We start from the raw sequence: 22500 nt of genomic DNA, 5'->3' as shown, positions 1-22500 counted from the left end.
CTAGCAAGCTAACGTGTGGTTTGCTGTATGCACAGAAAACGTCTCTAAGCATGATGCATGACTAATCTTTCAAAAGTGCTCACATGTCTCCAACAAATTCAAATGGGCCCATACAAACTGCATTTGTATGTGTCACACAATGACAACGTTTGAACAGATAAATGAGATCTATAAATCATATTCCTGGAATTGACCTGTCTCAAACCCTGCCCCTTTTCTTGATCCTCCAATCACAACTGTCGCTTACCTCGGACAAACTTGGTTTGTCCGAGGTAAGCGACAGTTGTGATTGGAGGATCAAGAAAAGAGGGCAGGGTTTGAGACAGGTCCATTGGTGGGAAGGCATACCCTCAGTGGAGGACTTGGAGGAGAGGAGAGATGGCAAGAGATGAGATCGGGGGAGGGGCGACGCAAACAGCCGTTTTTAGACTACTAACATATTTAGTTACACATTCCTGCGTCACAACTTGATGTTGTTTTATCCATGAAAAAGTTGCAAACCTTTTGTTCAGGGGACAAACGTGGCCAATCACCACCGCAGTCAACCCCTTAAGTTCTAAACAGCATCTCACTTCTTTTTTGCTAATTATTTCTGAAGTTTTAATGTTTAATCATCTTGCCTTTATTAATTTGCTTAGATCTTTTGTACACGTGATCTCAAGAAGGTGCTGAACGAGCTCAGTTGGCAGTTTTTCATGTCTGGTAATTTTTTGCATGGTGTTATTCACCGTCAAAGATGCAAAGAAAAATCATAATTTATATTCTCCTTTATTTCATCACAATTTACTCAAGCCTAGTGACGGACACAATATTTCTGACACTGGGAATACATTCCCTGAGGTCCATAGATGTCCCTAGATACCAAGGACATGCAAATGGACCTTGTAGAAGTGGAGCAATCTTCCATTTAATTGTAATCATTTTTTGCCAGGTCTTCAGAAAATAGGGCTCGGGGCTTAACAGGTTAAATAATAGCACCTTTTTAGGAAAGGTCAAAGAGGAAAGCATTGCATCTTTTTTTTTTTTTTTTTTTCATGTCATGTGGCCCAGCTGTTCTAGTGTCAAGTGGTAGGAAATACTTGTATAATACTCTGTGCATGTGTGCGTGTGCGTGTGTGTGTGTGTGTGTGCGTGTGTGTGTGTTTCTGTGGGTCGCCCATCTCGCATGCGTGTGTTAATCTGCATGACAATTAAAGACTTCATCGCACCGTGGGAATTCATCCTTCTAACGGTGCTTTCGACTCCTCATCCGCTCGTGAAGTTGGAACTTCATCACGGGACCAAGTTGTATATTTTACAAGGTGATAAGTGTTCAGTAGGGGTGTAACAATTTCAAAACTGATTTTTTTTTGAGAACATGTACATTTTATTTACATTAATATAAAACTGTAGTGGACATGTAGTGGACATGTTGGGACTGCATTCTGGGAGCTGTAGTCTTACCAGATTCACTAGATTCTCCAGCTCGTCCCTGAGCCCTTTGAACCCGAAGGGGGGCACGTACGAGAAAAGGTCAGCAGGAAGAGGCGTGTCCTTCCACAGGAAGGGTTGGGTCACATGACTGGAACCAGGAAGTCTGGCCTCCAGGCTCCTCCTGGTGTTGCCAGGGCGACACTCTCTGTCTAGAACGCTGCGCACGTGCGTGTGCACCAGCTAGAGAAGAAAAGATAGGACAATAACAACAACAACAACAACAACAACAACAACAACAACAACAACAACAACAACAACAACAACAACAACAACAACAACAACAACAGGTTGAATTCAGTATTGCGTATCTTTAAATAATTCAATAAATAACTATAACTACATCAAATAAAGATATCCGCACACTATTATGCTCCGAAGGTTTAATGCACAATGTTTCGACCTAAACACGTCTTCACCAGGTGTATGTTTAGGACAAAATGTTGTGCATTCAATTCCCAATCACTTCACCAAAGCTATATTAATTTAACACAAACCCCAACAACATTTCTTTGAATGGTGCTATATAGATAGTTGTTATTATTTATTATTATTATATTATAAAAAGAATGTATGCATTGAAATGTCTGTAAGTCTCGACGACATTGACAACGAGGGTGACCTCAATTGTCCTTTGAGAATAAATTAAAGTTTTGAATGTAATTTAATAGAATTTCAGTAATGTGAAAAATAAAGCGTGCTTGAGTCATTAATTATGTTAGACAAATATTACCGAGGTATAACAACTAGGTTACATATAGCTGGGAGACCCAACCTATACTACGGTCAGACGCAGAGTATGAGGATGGCAGAAAATACCATAGGCACTATATAGTATTGTATATTAGTACACTGCATAGTATTGTGTATTGTATATTATATGGTAACTCAGTTACGTCTATTCTGCATCGAACATTGTACATATGTCTATACTGAACACTGTGACCTCATTTTTTACTTCTAATTTACATACTATACTATGTTATTTTATTTCATACTTATCTTATCTTGTCTTGCACAGTCTCTGGAGCGTAACAGTAAGAAGCATTTTGTATAAAAGTATTCTGTACTTCTGTGTGACAACTATTAAAGAAACTTGAAAACAAATGCTCACTATACGGCCACGACTCAATGTAGAGACTTCAGAATTAGCCCCAAAAACACTGTACTCAATTCAAGGTAAAGTGTGTCTGTCTGTCTGTCTGTCTGTCTGTCTGTCTGTCTGTCTGTCTGTCTGTCTGTCTGTCTGTCTGTCTGTCTGTCTGTCTGTCTGTCTGTCTGTCTGTCTGTGTTTGCTGAGCATGTGAGGAAGAGAGAGAGCATGACGACATGTTTACAATTTAACATTATGACCGACATGAAAACGTTTTGACTTTTACATAATGAATTGAAATGGTATTATTAAGTACTCATCTCGGTACCACATATCGGCAAGTACCCAAATGTAAGTACTTGTACTGGTTAACCCTTTCACTACCACACTACCAAAGGGTTAACCTTTTCACTACTGCACTACAGACGGTTAACCGCATGACATACAGTACAGTATGTACAGTTTTCTGTTCTACTCTACTCGTCTCTGTTCCATTGCAGCCCATGCTCACCTTGCGGTGGGCGTGGTCAATGTGCCAGTCCAGAGGCTTGGTTGTGTGCGAGTCAAACAGCGGTAGAGAGACCACCAGCAGACACAGCAATCCCATCACCAACACAGGGACCAACAGACGCCTAGAGAGAGAGAGAGACAGAGAGAGAGAGAGGGAGACAGAGAGACAGAGAGACAGAGAGAGAGAGAGAGAGAGAGAGAGAGAGAGGGGGAGACAGAGAGAGATAGAGGGAGAGAGAGAGAAGATAAGATAAGAATAATAAACTTTATTGTCCCGAGGGGACAATTCACTAGGAACATCAGTGCTGCATCAGCCTGCGATAACAGTGTAAACAAAGAAGAACAATATCAGGGTATCTGCAGGTTTAGCCCAGTCATATTTAATGCTTTTTAAGACTTTTTAATGCCACTCAGAATTAAATTTAATACCAATTTCACAATAACAAAATGACAAAAATCATGCAATGACACCAATTAGTTTAAGTTTAGAGACACATTGGTCCAAAGATGTTTATTAAAACATAACTTGGAAACTTAAAAATCTTGAACTTAAGGGGAGACACTGCAGGTGAATAGGGTAAAAAAATTAACTAATAGATATCACAATGAAACTTCCCCAGTTGATTACTTATATTAAGACAAGACTTTTTTGTATTACAAGTTTTCTGAAATTGTATGTTTAAATATGCAAATGAGGCATGATCTACTTAAATATGCACTAATTTGCATATAATTCCAGGACAGAAATCTGAACATTGGATAAAGCCATTTTCAAAATTATAGTTTCATTTTGTTGACATATTAGAGCCAAAGGTTATTACAGAGGGGATTTTGGATATCTCTTTTTATCACTCCATAAATCAGAAAATACTCCATTCAGTCCATTTTTATGGTAAAATTCCATATTTCGCCATGTTTTTAGGAATAAAATGTGATATAAATCAGGGTATGAATGCGATATCAACAAACCCTTCTGTAAATACCTTCAGAACATAGATATGAATAGAACTTGAAGCTTTGGTGTATGTGAGTGCTACTGAAGTGGAGATTTCTGGCTCAGAGTATGAGGAAAAACTCTTAAAACTCATTTTTGGGAAAACGCCTTCAAAGTTCTGTATTGTAAAATGCCATACCTTTTTTTTTTAAACAGATATTTACAAACACAATACCTAATCAAACCATTAGTAATAGACAACCTAAACACATGCCTGATAACTGAATAATAATAATAATGATGTTATTGAACTGAACATAACTACACACAGGCTACAAACAGTGTAGTACAGTGTAGTACCCCTAATAGGCAAAACATATTTGAATAGATATCACTATGAAACTTTCCCAATTTGTTATGTACATATAAACTAAGAAAAAATATATTGCAAGTTTTCTGAAATGTATGTTTATATATGCAAATGAGGCACTTCCCCATTAAATATGTGTACATTTATGGATGCAATAAGGCAAAATGATGTAAAATAAACAACTAAATGTGTGTTATTGACGTTTTATTGTCACTAGTTTCATAGAAGACATGTTTAGGAAGCAAAATATAACAAAATCTCAAAATCAACAAAAAAAGTATATTTGACTATTCACCTGCAGTGTCTCGCCTTAAGGAGTAACTGGATTGGATGAATTTCAACAAAGGGGTGACCAAACATAAATAGCAAATATAACAAAATATACCAGGGGCCAAGCAGCAAGTGCAACAGCCACTGTCAGAACACATAACTATTACCACCCTCCCCAGGGTATCAAAAAAGTCAACCAACAAACAAGATTCTTGTGCCGGATCTCCTCTCTGGTAAACAAGAATAGTAATACCCTGAAGACTCCAACAGGAGCACTCATTCAAGGGTACTACGACTATGCTTGCACCTCATGGTACCAAAGCACCTCAAAGGCCCTAAAAACAAGATTACAAACATCACAAAACAAACTGGTCAGACTACTGCTTAACCTCACTCCTAAAACCCACTTTACCCCTGCCCACATTCAAAACCACTCTTAAAGAGCACCTACGGGGGGGGTGGGGAGCTCCAGTAGCTCACCGCGTACCTCGAACGCTATTTCGGCGTCGGGGACAACCGTGCGCGTCACGGATCTGGGGTACACGAGTTCGACTCCCGGACTCGCCGTATTTTCTCAGAGTGTCTTTCCCCCCATCTATACCCCATTCAACCTGTTTCTGTCGGTCATACTTGACCAGAAAAAGCGATAAACGCGAAAAGAACCAGCTGACTGGTCAAAGTTTAAAAAAAAAAAGAGCACCTACGGGAGGCTGCAATTAGAAACTGGGCACCGTAAATGTCCAAACCCCCCCCACCCCCCCTCCTAATGTACAGTCTCCTCCCCATCATATATTTTCTGTTAGGATCTCTGGGTAACAGTACTGTATATTTGCATATCGTATATGTCACAATTGTAACACTACAGTACTATATAGTATACCTGTATGTCATGTATGTCCCTATGCCAATACCATAAATGTCATGTATGTTGAGTATGTCATAAATGTCATGTCACTATAATTGAAAATGGGGGACCCTGATGTAAACAAGACACACGTCTTTCTCTGGTCTGCATCCCCTTAACAATTGTGTGTATTGAGCCGTACTGTATTGTACCCATTCTGCAATCTGTTAAATAAAGTTTTCATTCATTCATCCAGTTGTTTTGTTTTTGTGATTTTGGTTGAATGAATACTTTGTTTAACAGATTGCAGAATGGGTACAATACAGTACGGCTCAATACACACAATTGTTAAGGGGATGCAGACCAGAGAAAGACGTTTGTCTTGTTTACATCAGGGTCCCCCATTTTCAATTCATAGTGACATTTATGACATACTCAACATACATGACATTTATGGCATAGGGACATACAGGTATATAGTACTGTACCGTTACATTTGTGACATATACGATATGCAAATATACAGTACCGTTACCCATAGATCCTAACATACATGGGAGGATACTGTATGTCATTAGGAGGGGGTGGGTGGGAGGAAAAAATACATAGTGGGTGAAGATCTCATTGAACATAAACACAAACGTGTCCTTGTTTACATCCGTGAATAGATTATTTTCAAGTTAAGACCTCAGCTTCAAGCTTTGGCGTGGAGCCGAATGTTATCCGGACTTCTGTTGGTGCAGATGTTATAGTCCTACCTGAGATGGCGCAGCTGGTGTGGAGGCAGGGGCCGAAAATAAATGCGAAATAGTAGTTTGCAGGCGGTTTTTGCAGAACGCTCAGCATGTGCGACGCGACTGCTCTTTTTTTTTTGCAGCAGGGCTTGTAATGGTCTTTGACTGGGACCAACCATCGCGCAAACAGTGGATTGTCGAGCCAGTTCTCGTTAAATTGGCACTTAGTTTCCCATATTAACGAGTGCAAATGCTAAACTAAACTAAACGTAACGTTAGCGTTATCGCTTCGCCTTGCTAACGTTAGCTAGACTCCGTTGCCGAAATGGTTCCCCGGCCAACACATTACACAAGGAGTTGTGTTGGTTCCGCCCCATTCCGGTCTGCGTGATTCTACAATGAAAAGTCAAACTTTATCTCCCGTTATAGTTTTCCCCCAGATTTCATAATAAAACATAAGATGACATGGGATTTTATCTTTCCTTTCTATGGCATTTTTAAGACCTCTGAAAATGGATTTAAGACATTTTAAGACAAACTAAGGCCTTAATAATTGATAAACAAATTTAAGACCTTTTAAGACTTTTTAAGGATCCGCGGACACCCTGCAATATATACAATCATTCATACAGTTAGGTGAGGTGAGGTGAGCACCTTAGATACCCTGTTGTAAACTCCGCCCCAGTGTATATTCTATCCTGGTTATTTATTATTATCATCACCATTATTATAATTTTTATTTTTAATTTCACTTATCATTATTATTATAATTTTTTTATATCTTATTTTTATTTTTTTTAAATTTTAAAATTGTTTTGCTTTCTTTTTGCCTGTTGTCGACATTGTTTAGTTCTTGTCTTTATTGTTTTTTGTCGTCCCTGTTCAATTTCAGTCCTGTCCGTGTCTCGTCATGTCCCATAAAAGCAAAAAAAGAAATATGGTGATATGTTATACATAGATAACTAACTTTTGCTTCTCTGTACCACCTATGTTTCACCAATAAAAGATATATAAAAAAATATAAAAAATTCATACAGTTAGTAAAAAGGACATCAGACAAATATGACAATGCATAGAGACATACAAACATAATTCATATGTAGGTAAACTCATTTGAAAAGCTTCATATTGCAAGTTGTTTACATGTGGTTGAATTGAATTGAATTGAATTGAATTGAATGAATTTTTATTCACACACACACACACACGATACATTTTACATGCGAGTATCCTCATGTGATAACATGTCGCAAATTGTGTGCATGTGCCAGGTCTCCCAAGAAGCTATTTAAAGCTTTTGGAGGGAGCCTGAACACAGATACAAACAGAAATATGAACAACAAAACAATAACAAAATAAACAAAACAAACAAACAAAAACAAAACAAAAAACTACAATGTGGGTAGGTTTATACACCTACCTACTAACTGACATATAGCAGATACATAATACAGACAATTTAATTCCTAAGTTATAATTTTAATTAGAGATATGATTTGAGCAGTTCCTCTTTCAATGATTTTTTAAAGGTTTTAAAGGTATTAGTCATTTTTAGATTTTCATCAAGCTTGTTCCAGATCTGTGGACCCCTGCATGCTATGCTTAGGCTAGCACAATTTAGCCTTCTCCTCTTGCCAGATATAAGATGCTTGTTTCTTGTGTTGTGGATGTGCAGTGGTTGGCAGACTGGGATAAGCTCAGACAGTCTGTGATTCATGTTGTTGACAACTTGATACATAATTGATGCGTTTTGATGAATGTTAAATTCAGCGAGCCTCAGGAGACCAAAGCGATGGAAAAGAGGCTTTGAGGGCGCTCGATACCCGGACCATGACAGCACTCGTAGTACCCTCTTTTGTAGGCTTTCTAGTTTTTTGAGATGGCTGGGGTATGTGTTGCACCATATGACGTTACAGTAATTAATGAGGGGTTCAAACAGGGGTTTGTATAAAGTGAGAAGGGCAGGCAAGGGAAGAAAATGACGTATTTTGCAGAATAAGCCAACATATTTGGACAGTTTTGTTTGTAGGTATTTTATGTGGCATTTGAAGTTGAGTGACTCATCGATGATGACCCCCAGGAATTTTGTGGACGCCACTCTTGACAGCTCCTTTTCATTTATTTTTATGCACATGTGATGTGTGTGCATCCGATTTGAGTGGAAGACAATAAAGTTTGTTTTGTTGAGATTTAGTGATAACTTGTTGCATTTGAACCAGGTGTCCACTTTTTGTAGTTCTGTATTGAGTAGATCTTGTAGCTTGAGTGGATTTTTATGTGACAGAAACAAATTAGTGTCATCAGCGAATATAACTTTGTGCAGAAGTACAGATGAGTTGACAAAGTCATTTATATAGAGAATAAATAGTAAAGGCCCTAGAATTGACCCCTGGGGGACCCCATATTTGATGTCCATTTTTATTGATTTGTGATTTTTTATATCGACGTACTGTTGCCTACCATGTAAATAGCTACTGAACCAGTTGAGAGCCAGACCCCTTATGCCATAATGGTGTAGTTTCCCTAGTAGAATGGTGAAGTCAATGGTGTCAAAAGCCTTTGATAGATCCAGGAAAACGCCCACCCCACAATCACCCTGATCAATGGCATCATGTATTTAGATTAGATTAGGTTAGATACATTATGCAAACAAACATGGTGACAGATAGAGACCCAGATCGTCACAGATACTGTAGAAAACAGTCGCTCACTCTCTCACTGAAGAATTAATTTGCAAAGACCTATGAATGGAAATCCTTGAAAGGAAATGTGAACCCATTCTGAACCCTGAGTTACTGTTAAGACAGTCCATTCTGAACCACGACTGAGTTGTCACAAAAGCCGTTATTGTTCATTGAAAATCTAAACAAATTTCAATACGTTTGATTTTGTGTATTGTTATTTTTACTTGATCAAAAGGTTTCAGTGATATTACCTGGAATGCACAATACAAAAACATGATTTCTAAAAATGACTAGATACTGTAATTACGGAGATATATGTTTTTGTAAATTAACTCTTCATATCATACCACAGTAGGAATTCCAATGTAACATGACATGTTTTTTGTGTATTTATCTTGTAATACAATTGTCATCATGGTGCTATTTCATTGTAAATTGTCTATTATGTTTAACTTTTTTAATAGTTTTTAAACTAGTTTGGTTTTCTATGTTCCACTCAGGGGTGATGTAGTGTGGAGTAACTAATTGTACGTGTAGGGGCTGTCAACGAATATTCTATATTGAAATCGGAAATAATTCAATTGTGAAAAAACAGCCCACGGTGGGCGTGGCCTATATGTGCTGCATGACGGACAGGAGACACGTGATGTCATTGAGCTGAACAACGTGCCACTTAATGAACAACAACATCAACAACAACGAAGACAGTGATTTTCACTCTGAGCAATCGCAAGCCCCGGTTGGAAATACTTTACTTCTGATTAACTTGTGGAACCTCGAGACAGTTTCATGCAAGCTACTGTATGTAAACTACAGCTGGCCTACCTTCTTTTTTGTGCCAACACTATTTTGAGAGTTCTAGCGTCAAGAATGTAAGTAGCCTACTTTGTTTTAGCACTTCATTGTAAATCGGATGGGACCCACTTGCAAGCCTACATTCTCAGAGTGTACAAACTAAAAGGAGAAGCAACAGCAAGTCTTTGGAACGCTGACCATGACCAGCCACCATGTCTCTAAAGATATTGCATATTATATCTTGTGTCATATGCTTTGATGACAGAAACGAGACAGGGCCTACGAGATCGTAACAAACTTGCAGCAAAGATCTTTCTTTAAAATGTTATGTCAATCAGTGAGACTTTATGGTGATTTATATATTTTTCAATAGCCACAAAATATATATTCTGGATGTATAATGGGGTGGGTGGGGGGGGGAAGTGGGGGTAATGCTTTAATGAAATGGTTATTTAGGTTGTCAACAAAGAAACATAAAGCACCTGAAACCTACATTTGGGTAACAGTTTTGATCATGATAATTTTCTGGAGGTTTAAACGGCTGGGGTCAAAAGGACCCCAAGGATAAAGGGTGTAAAGGAGGGTAACACGAGGGTTAAATGTATAATGTGACAAGATAGTATCTGTTCCCCTGGTGACCGATTACACTTCCCTGGAGTGTCTAATCAGCTCCAAGTTGAAGTGGCCCTTCCTGTGTAGCAATGTCCCCTTTAAAAGCCCTGGGATTTCCCCACAGAACTAGAAACGCTTTTGTTTTATTCCACAGGCCTCCTCTTGGCAGCATCAAGTGCTCTGGCATGGCAGGAAGGAGAGACGTTAGGCCTTTAAAATAGAACACTAGAGCACAGAGTAAAGGCAATGAACTTTATTAACAACTAACGTTTTGACGCAGGGTGCGTCTTCATCAGAACAAACCCCTAAACCAGAAGTAAGATCAAATCAGGCCACATTCACGTGTGATTCTCCCAAGAATGTATATAGATTTGCCAAACGGTACCACTACTAGGCACTCCGACTGCTGGTGGCCAAACACAGCTGCACCAAAAGGTTAAAGGGGAACTATTTTACTATTTCTTTCACTATTTGGGCACTTTTACACAATTCCTGTGAGTCTATGGAACACCTCTGTAAGGTTTCCTTCAATTTTTTTTTATTGTTTTGTATTTCTAATCAAGTACTCAAAAACAGCATTTTTCTACCTTAAGATCTTAAGCCATTTTGAGGCTGCAGCTCCAACCACTGTGTGGCCTGGTGCCAACTGCCACATCAACTGCCACATTATTATGCAGCTGAGAAACCTCTGACATTGTTATGTACCATGATCTTGGTTACTCCTGTCACTGTGCATGCAGGTGATTGCTGCTAATTAGCTGATTGCTGCTAATTGGACACCTGCCTGGTGGGCTTAAAGGCACTTCCTCACCCACACATGCAGGGTGACTGTTGCTAGAAGAGATTGTGGAAACAGTGTCTCTTCCCTGTTCACCATTTTTTATCTTTAGTTTGAGCTAGTTATAATAATTAGAATAGTTTTTTGGTTTAAACACAGACCATTAATGTCTGTGTGCACTAATGTTGCTTCCCTTTGAGCCAGGGTCGTAACAGACATCATAGATATGCACATTTTCAGATTTTCAGTGAGGGTGAATATTGTGAGGAGAATTGGAAGAATGTGCCAATATGAGAATTAGAGATATAGATCCTATTAATAATGAGTCCACATAGCTAGGAAACAATGCTAAAAACTGAAAAGGGCCATTTATAAGATAGTTCCCCTTTAAAAACAGTTTGGGGAAACCTGATCCAACTGAGTGATTGTGAGAAATATTTTGCACATAATCCACCCCTCCTCTCAGTTAGGTGGCTTCAGAATCAGCCCCCCCCCCCCCCCCCCTGTTCCTGTACATCTGCAGTGTGTAGTCACTCCAGTAGGGATGGCATCAGCCCAGTGTTACACTGTGTTGTTTTATTGAATTCATGTTTAGTCCCAACTCCTTCTCCACAGTGAGCCTCTCCTCTGTGTCCAGTGTGTCTCGGGCAGTTAGGATGCCTCTCCTCTGGACCTGTAGTATCATCTTCTGGTGTTCAAAAGGTGTAACTTCATACTGAATATCTATTTCAATAGACAATGGTGGATATTAATTCATGGTTTCCATGCCAACACATGCCTCAAGCAGTTTTACTACAAACATAGCTGGGGAAGCACTTTGCAAGGTGACCCATTTTTTTTTGCAGCACAACAAATACTAGTTTCTAGGGGTGTAACGGTACACAAAAACCACGGTTCGGTACATACCTCGGTTTTGAAGTCACGGTTCGGTACGGGTTTTCGGTACAGTGGGGGAAAGTTTGGTTTTCTATGTTCCACTCAGGGGTGATGTAGTGTGGAGTAACTAATTGTACGTGTAGGGGCTGTCAACGAATATTCTATATTGAAATCGGAAATAATTCAATTGTGAAAAAACAGCCCAACACTATTTTGTGCCAACACTATTTTGGGAGTTCTAGCGTCAAGAATGTAAGTAGCCTACTTTGTTTTAGCACTTCATTGTAAATCATCCCTCAGGGTAAAACGTTATTGAATAGAGAAAAAAGCGGCATGCAGGTCCCGTTTCATATCATTCATTTGATCTCCGAGAGACAGCCCCTTCTCAATCTACCACCACCTCACGCACTGAGAGAGAGAGTGCACGCGTGTGTGTGTGTGTGTGTGTGTGTGTGTGTGTGTGTGTGTGTGTTCGCCACACTATGAGGCTATGCTAAATTACAGGTAATCTCTCAGTGTTGTGTGTGGGTTGAACACCCGGCCCTTTGCGCAAATTATATTTTGGGAAGGGGTGAATTTGGAGTTTTGAATACAATTCTGCACGGGAAAAAAAGTTCTGCACGTGCGTTCGTTAGTGGTTAACACATTGGGTGCCATGCAGTATACCCATCTTTACCACTCTCTGCCAGTGCTGTAAGCCTATGGAGTGGCTCACCTTCTTTGCAGGGCTATAACTTTTTAAATATTATAGCTATATCGACATTACTATGGCCCATTCAACATCGGGTATCTATCATTCCGGATGTGGGAACGTTATATTTTTCCATTCATACATTGTCGTGTTAGTACCGTCGAGAATATAAGTATGTTTTTAGACTGTATAGCAGTAATTCCTAGAACGTGCGCGATAGGCCCTGACGCGTATTATACATTTGCGTTTCGTCCCTATACACACACTATATAAAATTTTTTAAATGCATATGATCGCTATAGATTATGCTCCATCATGCGTGAAGGAAATGGGGGGGGGGGGGGGTCATTTATGATTCCTTGATTGTCACTAACGGCTTTCTTTAGTAAGACACCATACGTTGATCGGACAGATTGCTATGAAATAAATGGACAATCGAGCTGGAAATAACGTTAGATTCCTCTTACCTCTGGCCGATGCGTCTGGAGAAAAAAATATCCAATTATTTGACGTCGATCTGCTGTATGACGCAATAAACGCCGAAAGCATATTGATTCTTGCGTCTCGAAAGCGATCCAATGCACTCGAGGTGTGTATATTGATCCATGTTCCAAGATGTCTCCAAGAACCGCGGATTTGCGGCCTTCGCTAAAATTGGGGGATAATCATTCAGCAAGTTTGAGCCCCATTAAACCCAAACTAAAAGACAGACAATTACTCCAAACAGGGGTTATTACTCACGACACCCCCGTATCCCATTGATGGTGTTATATATCTAGTCTGTCTTCTCTATGTCCTGATTAACTAGTTCATTTTCAGCAAACGAGCTAACTACCAACATTAGCTTGGTCCTGCTAGTAAACTTGTAGCTACCCAGTGTGCCTTGCTGCTCAAAAGATTCAAAACAATGTGCGTCATCCCAAGGAGGATGCAGGGTATAGGCCGGGAGCCAGGTCCACCCCTCTACCTTTTTTCATTATTATTTCCTGTTATCCCATACCATATACCTGTATGTCATGTATGTCGCTATGCCATAAATGTCATGTATGTCATAAATGTCACTATGAATTGAATATTTTTTTGGTCACGGCACCAAAAAAATTATGACGATCCACTCCACTGGTGAAATTACTTACTTGTGATGATAAAGAAAAGCAATGTCCACAGCCGCTCCAGTGCAAAGTAAAGATATCCAAATGGTTTATTTGCAAAGTCTTTCTTTACAGCAGTGGTCCTAAATCTACTTTCCTAAATATTCCTGTCACTACTACGAATACTACTACAAGCTACGGCTAATGGACCATATTCACATGGCGGCCACCTCGCTCCCATGTCATGCTCAGGCCGGGACTTCTTTATCCCAACCGGAGCATGACACAAGAGCAAAATGGACGCTGTCTGAATATGGTCAATGGGTTCAGGGCTGTACTTTTTTTGCACATAGCACTGGTGCTACAGAGGTTGATAGTTTTGTAGCACAGGCCAAAATCTTGTAGCACGAGTATAAAACATGTTATATTTGTAACAGTCACAAATGTGCCTATTGTATTTATGTGTTGTTATTTAGTTGCAGTGCCATGTTTGGTCACTAAGTGGCGCTCCATTGTGTGTACCTGATGTAGCTACAGGTAGACATCATAGTAGGGCTGACCCCCATTAGTCGATTAGTCGACTAATCGGTCTAAAGGAGCCGTAGTCGACTGCCAACCTCTTAGTCGAATACAAAAAAAATTAAAAAGAATTATAATTATTATTATTATTATTTCTTTTTTTTAATCATTCTTTCCAAAAGAAAAGAGGCCTAGAAGCGTGGCTAATGCTAATGGCACGCATACCAGAGGCTAACTGCCTACGAAAACAGGCACAGAGGCACTGAAAGAGGATTTCACCCATCTAATGAACACACTAGACTAGACAAATATCAAGATGTATCCATCAGTGGACCAATTGCATGCTTTTGCAGAGGACAAGAAGCCTTCAGTCGACTCCTTCAGACATTAAGCACCCCCCACAGCCCAAACGGAATGATACAAAAAAAATATTATATATATATATTTTTTTCTTTTGTCGACTAAATTTTGGCCAATCAGGGTTAGAAATTAACATTTTTTTTCAAGGGCTTTTTTTGCCCCCCTTAATTGATTTTCGGGGGCTTTTTTTGTATTTCGGGGGCACTGAATTTTTATGATAAACGGTAGGGGTGGGACGGTTCACAAAATGGGACGGTTTGGTTCGTATCACGATTTTGGGGTCACGGTTTTCAGTTCGATATATGTAAATTTTTATTAAAAAAAAATTTAACACTCAAATCTAAACATGCTTCTCATTTATTAAAAATAAAGTAAAAGGTTTACAGTGTTTACAGCCTTAAATAATGTTTGGCACACAAAGACCGAACTGACTGAAAAATATAGGCTACATTTGTCAAAGTATTAACTTAGTGCAAACAAACAATATGCTCAGCCAGCACTAGACTTTCCTTTCTTTAATATAAACACACAAAAACAATGTCAACCATGTTTAAATTCCCTGATTGTCAGTTCTTAATGGAAAGATTCGTTTTCTGTTTGAAATGATTATGTTTCTGTCTACATTTATTTAGACTAACATTATTTAAATATTGAGTGCAACTGTGGTGGATTACGTAATTCGGTGAGTTGGAACTATCTATGGGTTGGCGCCGGGTCCCCACGGACATTTTAGCGTCACGGACCACCAGCTCAGACAATGTTATCAGCTCCGGTAACGTTAGGAGGAGACGACATCAACATGCAGTGGAAAAGCGGCAATAGTCCCGGTTGGAGTTAGTAAAACACAGTTGTATGTTAGCCTTCTTGGATGTTGAATAAACGCCTATCATTGTCTTTAAACACCCCGCCTCTCAGACTCCCATTTCCTCCTCTACTACAGTAGCTAGTAGCTACGGTGACATTTCATTGACTACAGTATTAGCTTGCGGGCTGCGTCGGGCTACCATAGTTAAAACGTGCGTTGTGTTTACAAACCCCAAACGCTATGGCAAGATGTGTGTAGGCCTATGTAATGTTAATGGCTATGTTTTTAAAGTCGTAATGAAGATTGATTTATATTGTGCGTGCCATTTTTACACAAACTGACTAGCACCTGGCAGCTGGCTGCTGCTGCCTGCAGCCAGTGCAGAACACCGGCTCCGCCAAATGATTTTTTTTTATTTAAGTCGATGAGTTAAGTTTGAGTCCCAAAACTCGTTGTATGCCAATATAATATAATGAATGAATAAAGTACAATCTAATCTTTCTCAGGGTGCACTGGACTCCTGCAGCACAGTTTACACATTACAAGGGCTGTACAAATGCTAATGCTGATTTTTCAGCCTGGAGTCCTAAGTCCACGTAATGACCAAATGAGCCTGTGTGAAAATACAGCAGGTCGTTGTTCACAGAATTCACACAGCAAGTGAGTGGGCGCGTTTTTTTTACCTAATTCTGAATCGTGCAACTTTGGGGCATTTCTGAAAAATCCTCTCTCCGCCGAGATGAGGCCGTTTTGACACCTTTTCATCAAAGGTGTCCTCCCGCTCACGGGAGCTCTGACCTGAGAGGGTTAACGGCGTAGACTAACCATGTGCCATACAAAACAATGTTGCATACAGTTGGCCTCCTAAGTTAAAGGTCCCCTATTGTAAAAATGGCCTTTTCCAGTGTTTTGCATTGTTTTCAAGCAATGTGGGGTTGTACCAACACTGACAAAATGTGAAATCTGTACCAAGTCCTGTTTCCGCAGTTCATCTGAGACAAGAACGCCCCCCACTGAAACAAGCAATTTTTTATTTTATTTTTTTATCTTTTTCCCCCTCCTTTTTCCTCCGATTTTCTCCCATCCCAATGTTAGTCGTTATGCCAATTCCCAATCCCCTTCCCGGTCGCTGCGCACTTACCCCCCACAGTCGGTCTGGGAGGGTGGAGGCTACCACGTGCTTCCTCCGACACACGTCTAGCCAATCAACCGCTTCTTTTCACCTGGCAGCGCGGACTCTCACTGAGAGGGTGTAACGTGTGGAAGGATCACACTACCCCCCTTAGATCCTATCTGCGCTGAGCAGGCGCCCCGACCGAACTGTAGGAGTCGCTGTTTACAACGACCCGGACCCACCCCGCCAGCTTTCCCACCCTCTAATACAGCCAATTGTATTAGTGTGAACGGCCAGCCAAGCTGGTGACAACCCCGGAGCTGTGAGCTGGATTCGAACAGGCGAATCCAGCGTCTCCGGTGTTGGTGACGAACGCAATCTCCGTTACGCCAACTGACCGCCGAAACAAGCCATTCTGAATTGACTCGCTCTGCGACGTGAAGAGGTGCTGGTCTGCCACCGCCCGCCCACAATCGACTGTGATTCGACGAGTTAGCACTTAGCATAACGTTGAAATTATTAGCAAAACGGGCAAGCAGCGAGTGGAAATTATTATGCGGAAGCGGTTTCGACAGCAGAGTTGCCACCTTCAGCTGTTCCACTGTCAGCACTTCCTCAAAAGTGTTCGACAGTGTTCCTAATCGTTTCCTAATGATATAGTGCTCCACAAGCAATGGGCCAGGGCTACATGCTGTTGTTCAGGAGACTCAGCCGCGGCGGAGATGAGACTCTTGCTTTACCGGCAGCGCTTCTCTCCTCTCGTCTCTCCCTCTCACAGACACAGACTCACACACACACACACACACACACACACACACACACACACACACACACACTCGCCGAACGGCAGCGCTTCTCTCCTCTCGTCTCTCCCTCTCACAGACACAGACTCACACACACACTCGCCGAACGGCAGCGCTTCTCTCCTCTCGTCTCTCCCTCTCACAGACACACACACACTCGCCGAACGGCAGCACTTCTCTCCTCTCGTCTCTCCCTCTCACACTCACACACACACACACACACTCGCCGAACGGCAGCACTTCTCTCCTCTCGTCTCTCCCTCTCACAGACACACACACACACACACACTCGCCGAACGGCAGCGCTTCTCTCCTCTCGTCTCTCCCTCTCACACACACACGCCCAACTTACGTCACGTACATGCACATACACGCACGCGCACACATGCGCACACACGCACAGAGACGGAGCGGGTGTGTGTGCGCTTTGAAAAGGTTCCTCCATGCTAGCGTATCTGCCAGTGCAGGTGGGTGACTGTCAGTCAAAGCGCATTGTGAGTATGGGGGCGGAGCCCAGCCAAGAACAGCTTGTACTTTGGAAGGGGAGAAAGTGGTGCACCAAAGTACTCGATTAAAAATGCAAAACAATGAATTTTATTGAAAAGAAAACCTTACAGATGTATTCCATAGACTCACAGGAATTGTGTAAAATTGCCTAAATAGTGAACAATTGTGGACCTTTAAATGAAAAAACTGTTAGAAGATTTGTTAGAAGTGCTGCTAAATTCACTGGGAAATTCCAGTGACACACACATACATATAACCATATAATATATTATATGACCATATAATAGGACCTTTGGTCCTTTTAGCTTTGTAGCCATGTATTTGTAAATGATTGTTCTTTTGTTTTAACATGTTTTTATATTGCTCTGTTTTTGTATTTCATTCGTTTTATGTTTGGGGACTGAGGATGAAAATGAGCATCTCTTGCTAAATCCTGTGTATTTACAGTAGGGATGCACGATAATTATCGGGCCGATATCAGCAATTATGACGTCATCCCGATAAACTCGATAACGTTATTGATAGCTCCGATAACATATAATAATTTTTTTGGTTAAAAGAAATCCGGTGTGGGTGGATTTGGATGAAGGGCGCTTGTTTTTATTATAGCCTCCTCCCGTTTTGCCAGTACTGTGGTAAAACTGATAGCGTGTGGTTTAGAAACAGGGACTTTTTCACAAATCCAGCGCTCCCTTTCTTGGCTGTGACGTAGTCACGTTACATTCGGAGACAGACAGTCGATCTGCCAATTACGTCCCACGGCTTGCACCCACCTCTTCTTCTTACCACCAATCAGAAGCTCTCGTTCGTTTATTTACCTCCGGATTGTCAGCCATTACTCTACTCGGAGCTAACGTTATCTCCCCGCCAGCCACATTGACAAGTACCAGCGCTTATACATTACTGGCAAATGTCTTGTTGCACTTGTGGCAACGAGCGTTGTCAGCATCGACTTTAGTAAAATAGACCCAGACTTTTGAACATTTCGTTCTGTCCGCCATTATGAGAGCAGAGCTGTCTGTGGCAGCGCAGCACCCGTGTCTGTGTGTGTGTGTGTGTGTGTGTGAGTGAGTGAGTGAGTGAGTGTGTGTGTGTGGAAGGGGAAGAGAGGAGAGAGCACAGCAGGCAGAGAGCACAGAGCTCCCCGCGCAGGCAGAGACAACAGAGGCAGGAGAGATAGACAACTGCCAACAAGATTAGTTTGCGACGTTTAAATTCCTCAAAAAAAAACTCCATAATTTCTCGAGTACCGATAGCAGTACCGATGACGTCGGAGCTTATAAATACTAAAAAAACAAAATTTGATAAAAAAATATATAGATATATATATATATATATATATATACAGTTAAAAAAAATATTATAATACAATAAATATCGGTTATCGGTATCGGCTTGAGGAGCATAAAGTTATCGGTATCGGTGTCAAAAAAATCAATATCGTGCAGACACACAGAGCCTGTGTATGACAGAGAGTTCAGACACACAGAGCCTGTGTATGACAGAGAGTTCAGACACACAGAGCCTGTGTATGACAGAGTTCAGACACACAGAGCCTGTGTATGACAGAGAGTTCAGACACACAGAGCCAGTGTATGACAGAGAGTTCAGACTCACAGAGCCTGTGTATGACAGAGAGTTCAGACACACAGAGCCTGTGTATGACAGAGAGTTTAAACACACAGAGCCAGTGTATGACAGAGAGTTCAGACACACAGAGCCTGTGTATGACAGAGTTCAGACACACAGAGCCTGTGTATGACAGAGTTCAGACACACAGAGCCTGTGTATGACAGATACAGAAAGGGGGCCTCTATGCTCCTGTGCAGTACAACTCTCCAGGCTTGAGCACAATGCAAATGGGTGCAGACAACAAGTTTTTCCAACAGGTACCAACTGTCGGGTGTGACCACATCCCCTCAGATGGGACACCTAAGCTGAGCAGCAAATGAGGTCATCAGCACAACACCACTTCCTGGGGAACAGAGTGGCCCTGCTAGAACTAGCTACGTGAACGGAACTGCCTACTACTGCCTGTAGTGAAGAAGGCACGACGAAACTGCCTACCACTGCCTGTAGTGAAGAAGGCACGGGGCAGCGCCTCTACTTCCTTAGGCGCCTGAGGGAGTTCAAAGTGAGTCCGAAGATCCTAAAGAACTTCTACTCATGCACAATAGAGAGCATCCTGACTGAGTAACATCACCTCCTGGTTTGGGAATAGCACTGCACAAGACCGAAGCAGACTACAAAGAGTGACACGTTCAACAAGCGGTGCAGGGGTAAGGCTAAGAGAATCATCAAGGACTCCAGCCACCCGAACAACTGCCTCTTTGAACTGCTGCGGTCAGGCAAGCGATACCGGAGTCTCAAGGCAAGCACAGAAAGACTCAGAAGAAGCTTCTATCCCCAGGCCATCAGGCTGCTCAACGAACAATAAACACTACACAACAACCATAAAATGCACACAGCACACACATCCACACGCACACACTCACTTTAAAAAAAAAAACACTCTGCAGCACCCACTCTCCACACTTTAGATCACCTAAACACACTTTATATTTATTGATAAAGGATTTGCACTACAACTCGTACACCTTGCTGTAAATTGTACCTAAATTGTACCTCATCCCATTTCTGCTTTGCACTATATAATATTGTATATTAGTACACTGCATAGTATATTGTATATTATATGGTAACTCAGTTACGTCTATTCTGCATCAAACATTGTACATATGTCTATACTGAACACTGTGACCTCATTTTTACTTCTAATTTACATGCTATACTATGTTATTTCATACTTATCTTGTCTAGCACAGTCTCTGGAGCGTAACAGTAAGAAGCATTTTGTATAAAAGTATTCTGTACTTCTGTATGACAACTATTAAAGAAACTTGAGAAACTTGAACTACAAGAGTCTCGCAAGAGCCCAGAGCGTTATCTGCACGTGCATCGTGTTTTTATTGAATACAAATGCATCAGTCTGCTTTCGTGGACCATTGGAGGAGAATCCAATATTTAGCCTTGAGTTGTACCCCGTGTCGTCACTTGACTCAAGCCGTGGTATTATTCGGTTGCATCCAATTTGACTTCATCAAGTGGATTGTTGTGATGCATCATTTAATTTGTCTGTTATAGATTACAGGAAGTCTCTGCCTGTCATGAAAGCCATACCATCTGTTAAAACAAGACACTGAGAACAGGAACTAACTTTAGATTACAGATAGAAGACATTAGTTCTATGTAGTGGTGGACGATATTATCGGCCGATATTGGCATTAAAATGTGATATCGGAAATGATCGGTATCGGTTTTCAAAAAAATTAAATATATTTTCGTTTTTTTTTACATTTATTTAACCTTTATTTATCCAGGCAAGCAAGTAAGAACAAATTCTTATTTTATTTATTGTCAAAAGAATGCATAATGTTGTGTTAATTCCACGACAAGAGATATGTAATGTTAATTACCTGAAATGATTCAGTTTTTTTTATATATTGAATATTGAAATTCTTTATTTGGAGGTTTTTGGGGGGGAAACCCCCCATATATATCGGTATCGGAAATTAAGAGTTGGACAATATCGGTATATCGGATATCGGTAAAAAAAAAGCCATCATCGAACATCCCTAGTTCTATGTTTACACTAGGGTGTAGGAGGGGGATCATGTACCCTCAGTTGTTTAGTTAGGTCAAACAGGCCGGGTTCTGGTCAAAACCAGCTGGTAGTTCGGAGCAGTGTTCATTTCGTCAGCTATTTTTTGTTTTAGTTTTAGCCTTTGTCATGTGTCAAATGCTCTTTTTCCTTTTCATCATATTTAGTCACCTTCATATATTTTTCGTTTAGTCATTTTTAGTCAACTACAGGTCTGAGCATTTTAGTCTTCGTTTAGTCTCCATTTAGTCTTTTTTTGTTTAGTCTCGCCACTCGGTTACAGCCTCATAAGTTGGCGTGAGCTTTTTCTAAACAAGAAAAGCTAACGTTAGTGCTAGCTGGTTAGACTTATGTAAGCTATTTAATGTGTTCTATTGTGGTGTGATCAACGTAATGTAGCGATCCGGCATGCAGTAATGTAGGGAAGAAAGAGGAGTTTCCTTTTCTGTATGGTGCTTTATTTCCAGGTCAATATGGGGTTTTACAGGTTGATAATTCCCTTCTCATAGACAACACAGCTACCGGCTAATACGCTACTGTAGTGCGGTCCATCCTCCCATATCTCCCGGGGGGAACCAACACCCCCAGCATAACAGTGGTGCCCCACTACCCACAGAACCATGTGTTGGAGATAAGGGTTCCGCACGGACAATTATGTTTGCTACCTTCCTGTCGGCAAACAAGCTCCTGTTAGCTAGCAAGTAAACAGTCTTGACGTTGAAGTTGAATAAAGCAAGATTTTATTTTGCAAACTACATTTTGTGTCGTCGTTATTAGTCAACGACATTGGATGCATAATTTCGTTACGTCAGTGTCACAAGATCGTTGTCGTCAGGGGAAAAAGCTTTGTTGACGACCATTATTTAGTCATAATATTCGTTGACTAAATTAACATTGGTTCAGGGTACATTTTACGAACTGAAAGAATGTCTTTGATCCAGATAGAAATCTAGTATCGTACACATGGAAGATTTATTTA

General features: G+C 40.8%; 1 protein-coding gene across 1 annotated transcript in view; it reads right to left on the bottom strand.

Annotated features, from left to right (window-relative positions):
• Positions 1–22500, bottom strand: part of st3gal5 (ST3 beta-galactoside alpha-2,3-sialyltransferase 5) — a 73256-nt gene that overhangs the window by 16102 nt on the left and 34654 nt on the right. Inside the window, 2 exon segments of the mRNA XM_084331751.1 lie at positions 1444–1653; positions 3075–3195. Of these exon segments, the coding sequence (XP_084187877.1) occupies positions 1444–1653; positions 3075–3195 (331 nt within the window).

The sequence above is a fragment of the Notolepis coatsorum genome, assembly GCF_963971535.1.
Source record: "Notolepis coatsorum genome assembly, chromosome: 16".
NCBI classification, from domain to species: Eukaryota; Metazoa; Chordata; class Actinopteri; order Aulopiformes; family Paralepididae; genus Notolepis; species Notolepis coatsorum.
This window is presented reverse-complemented; position numbering and strand designations above follow the sequence as displayed.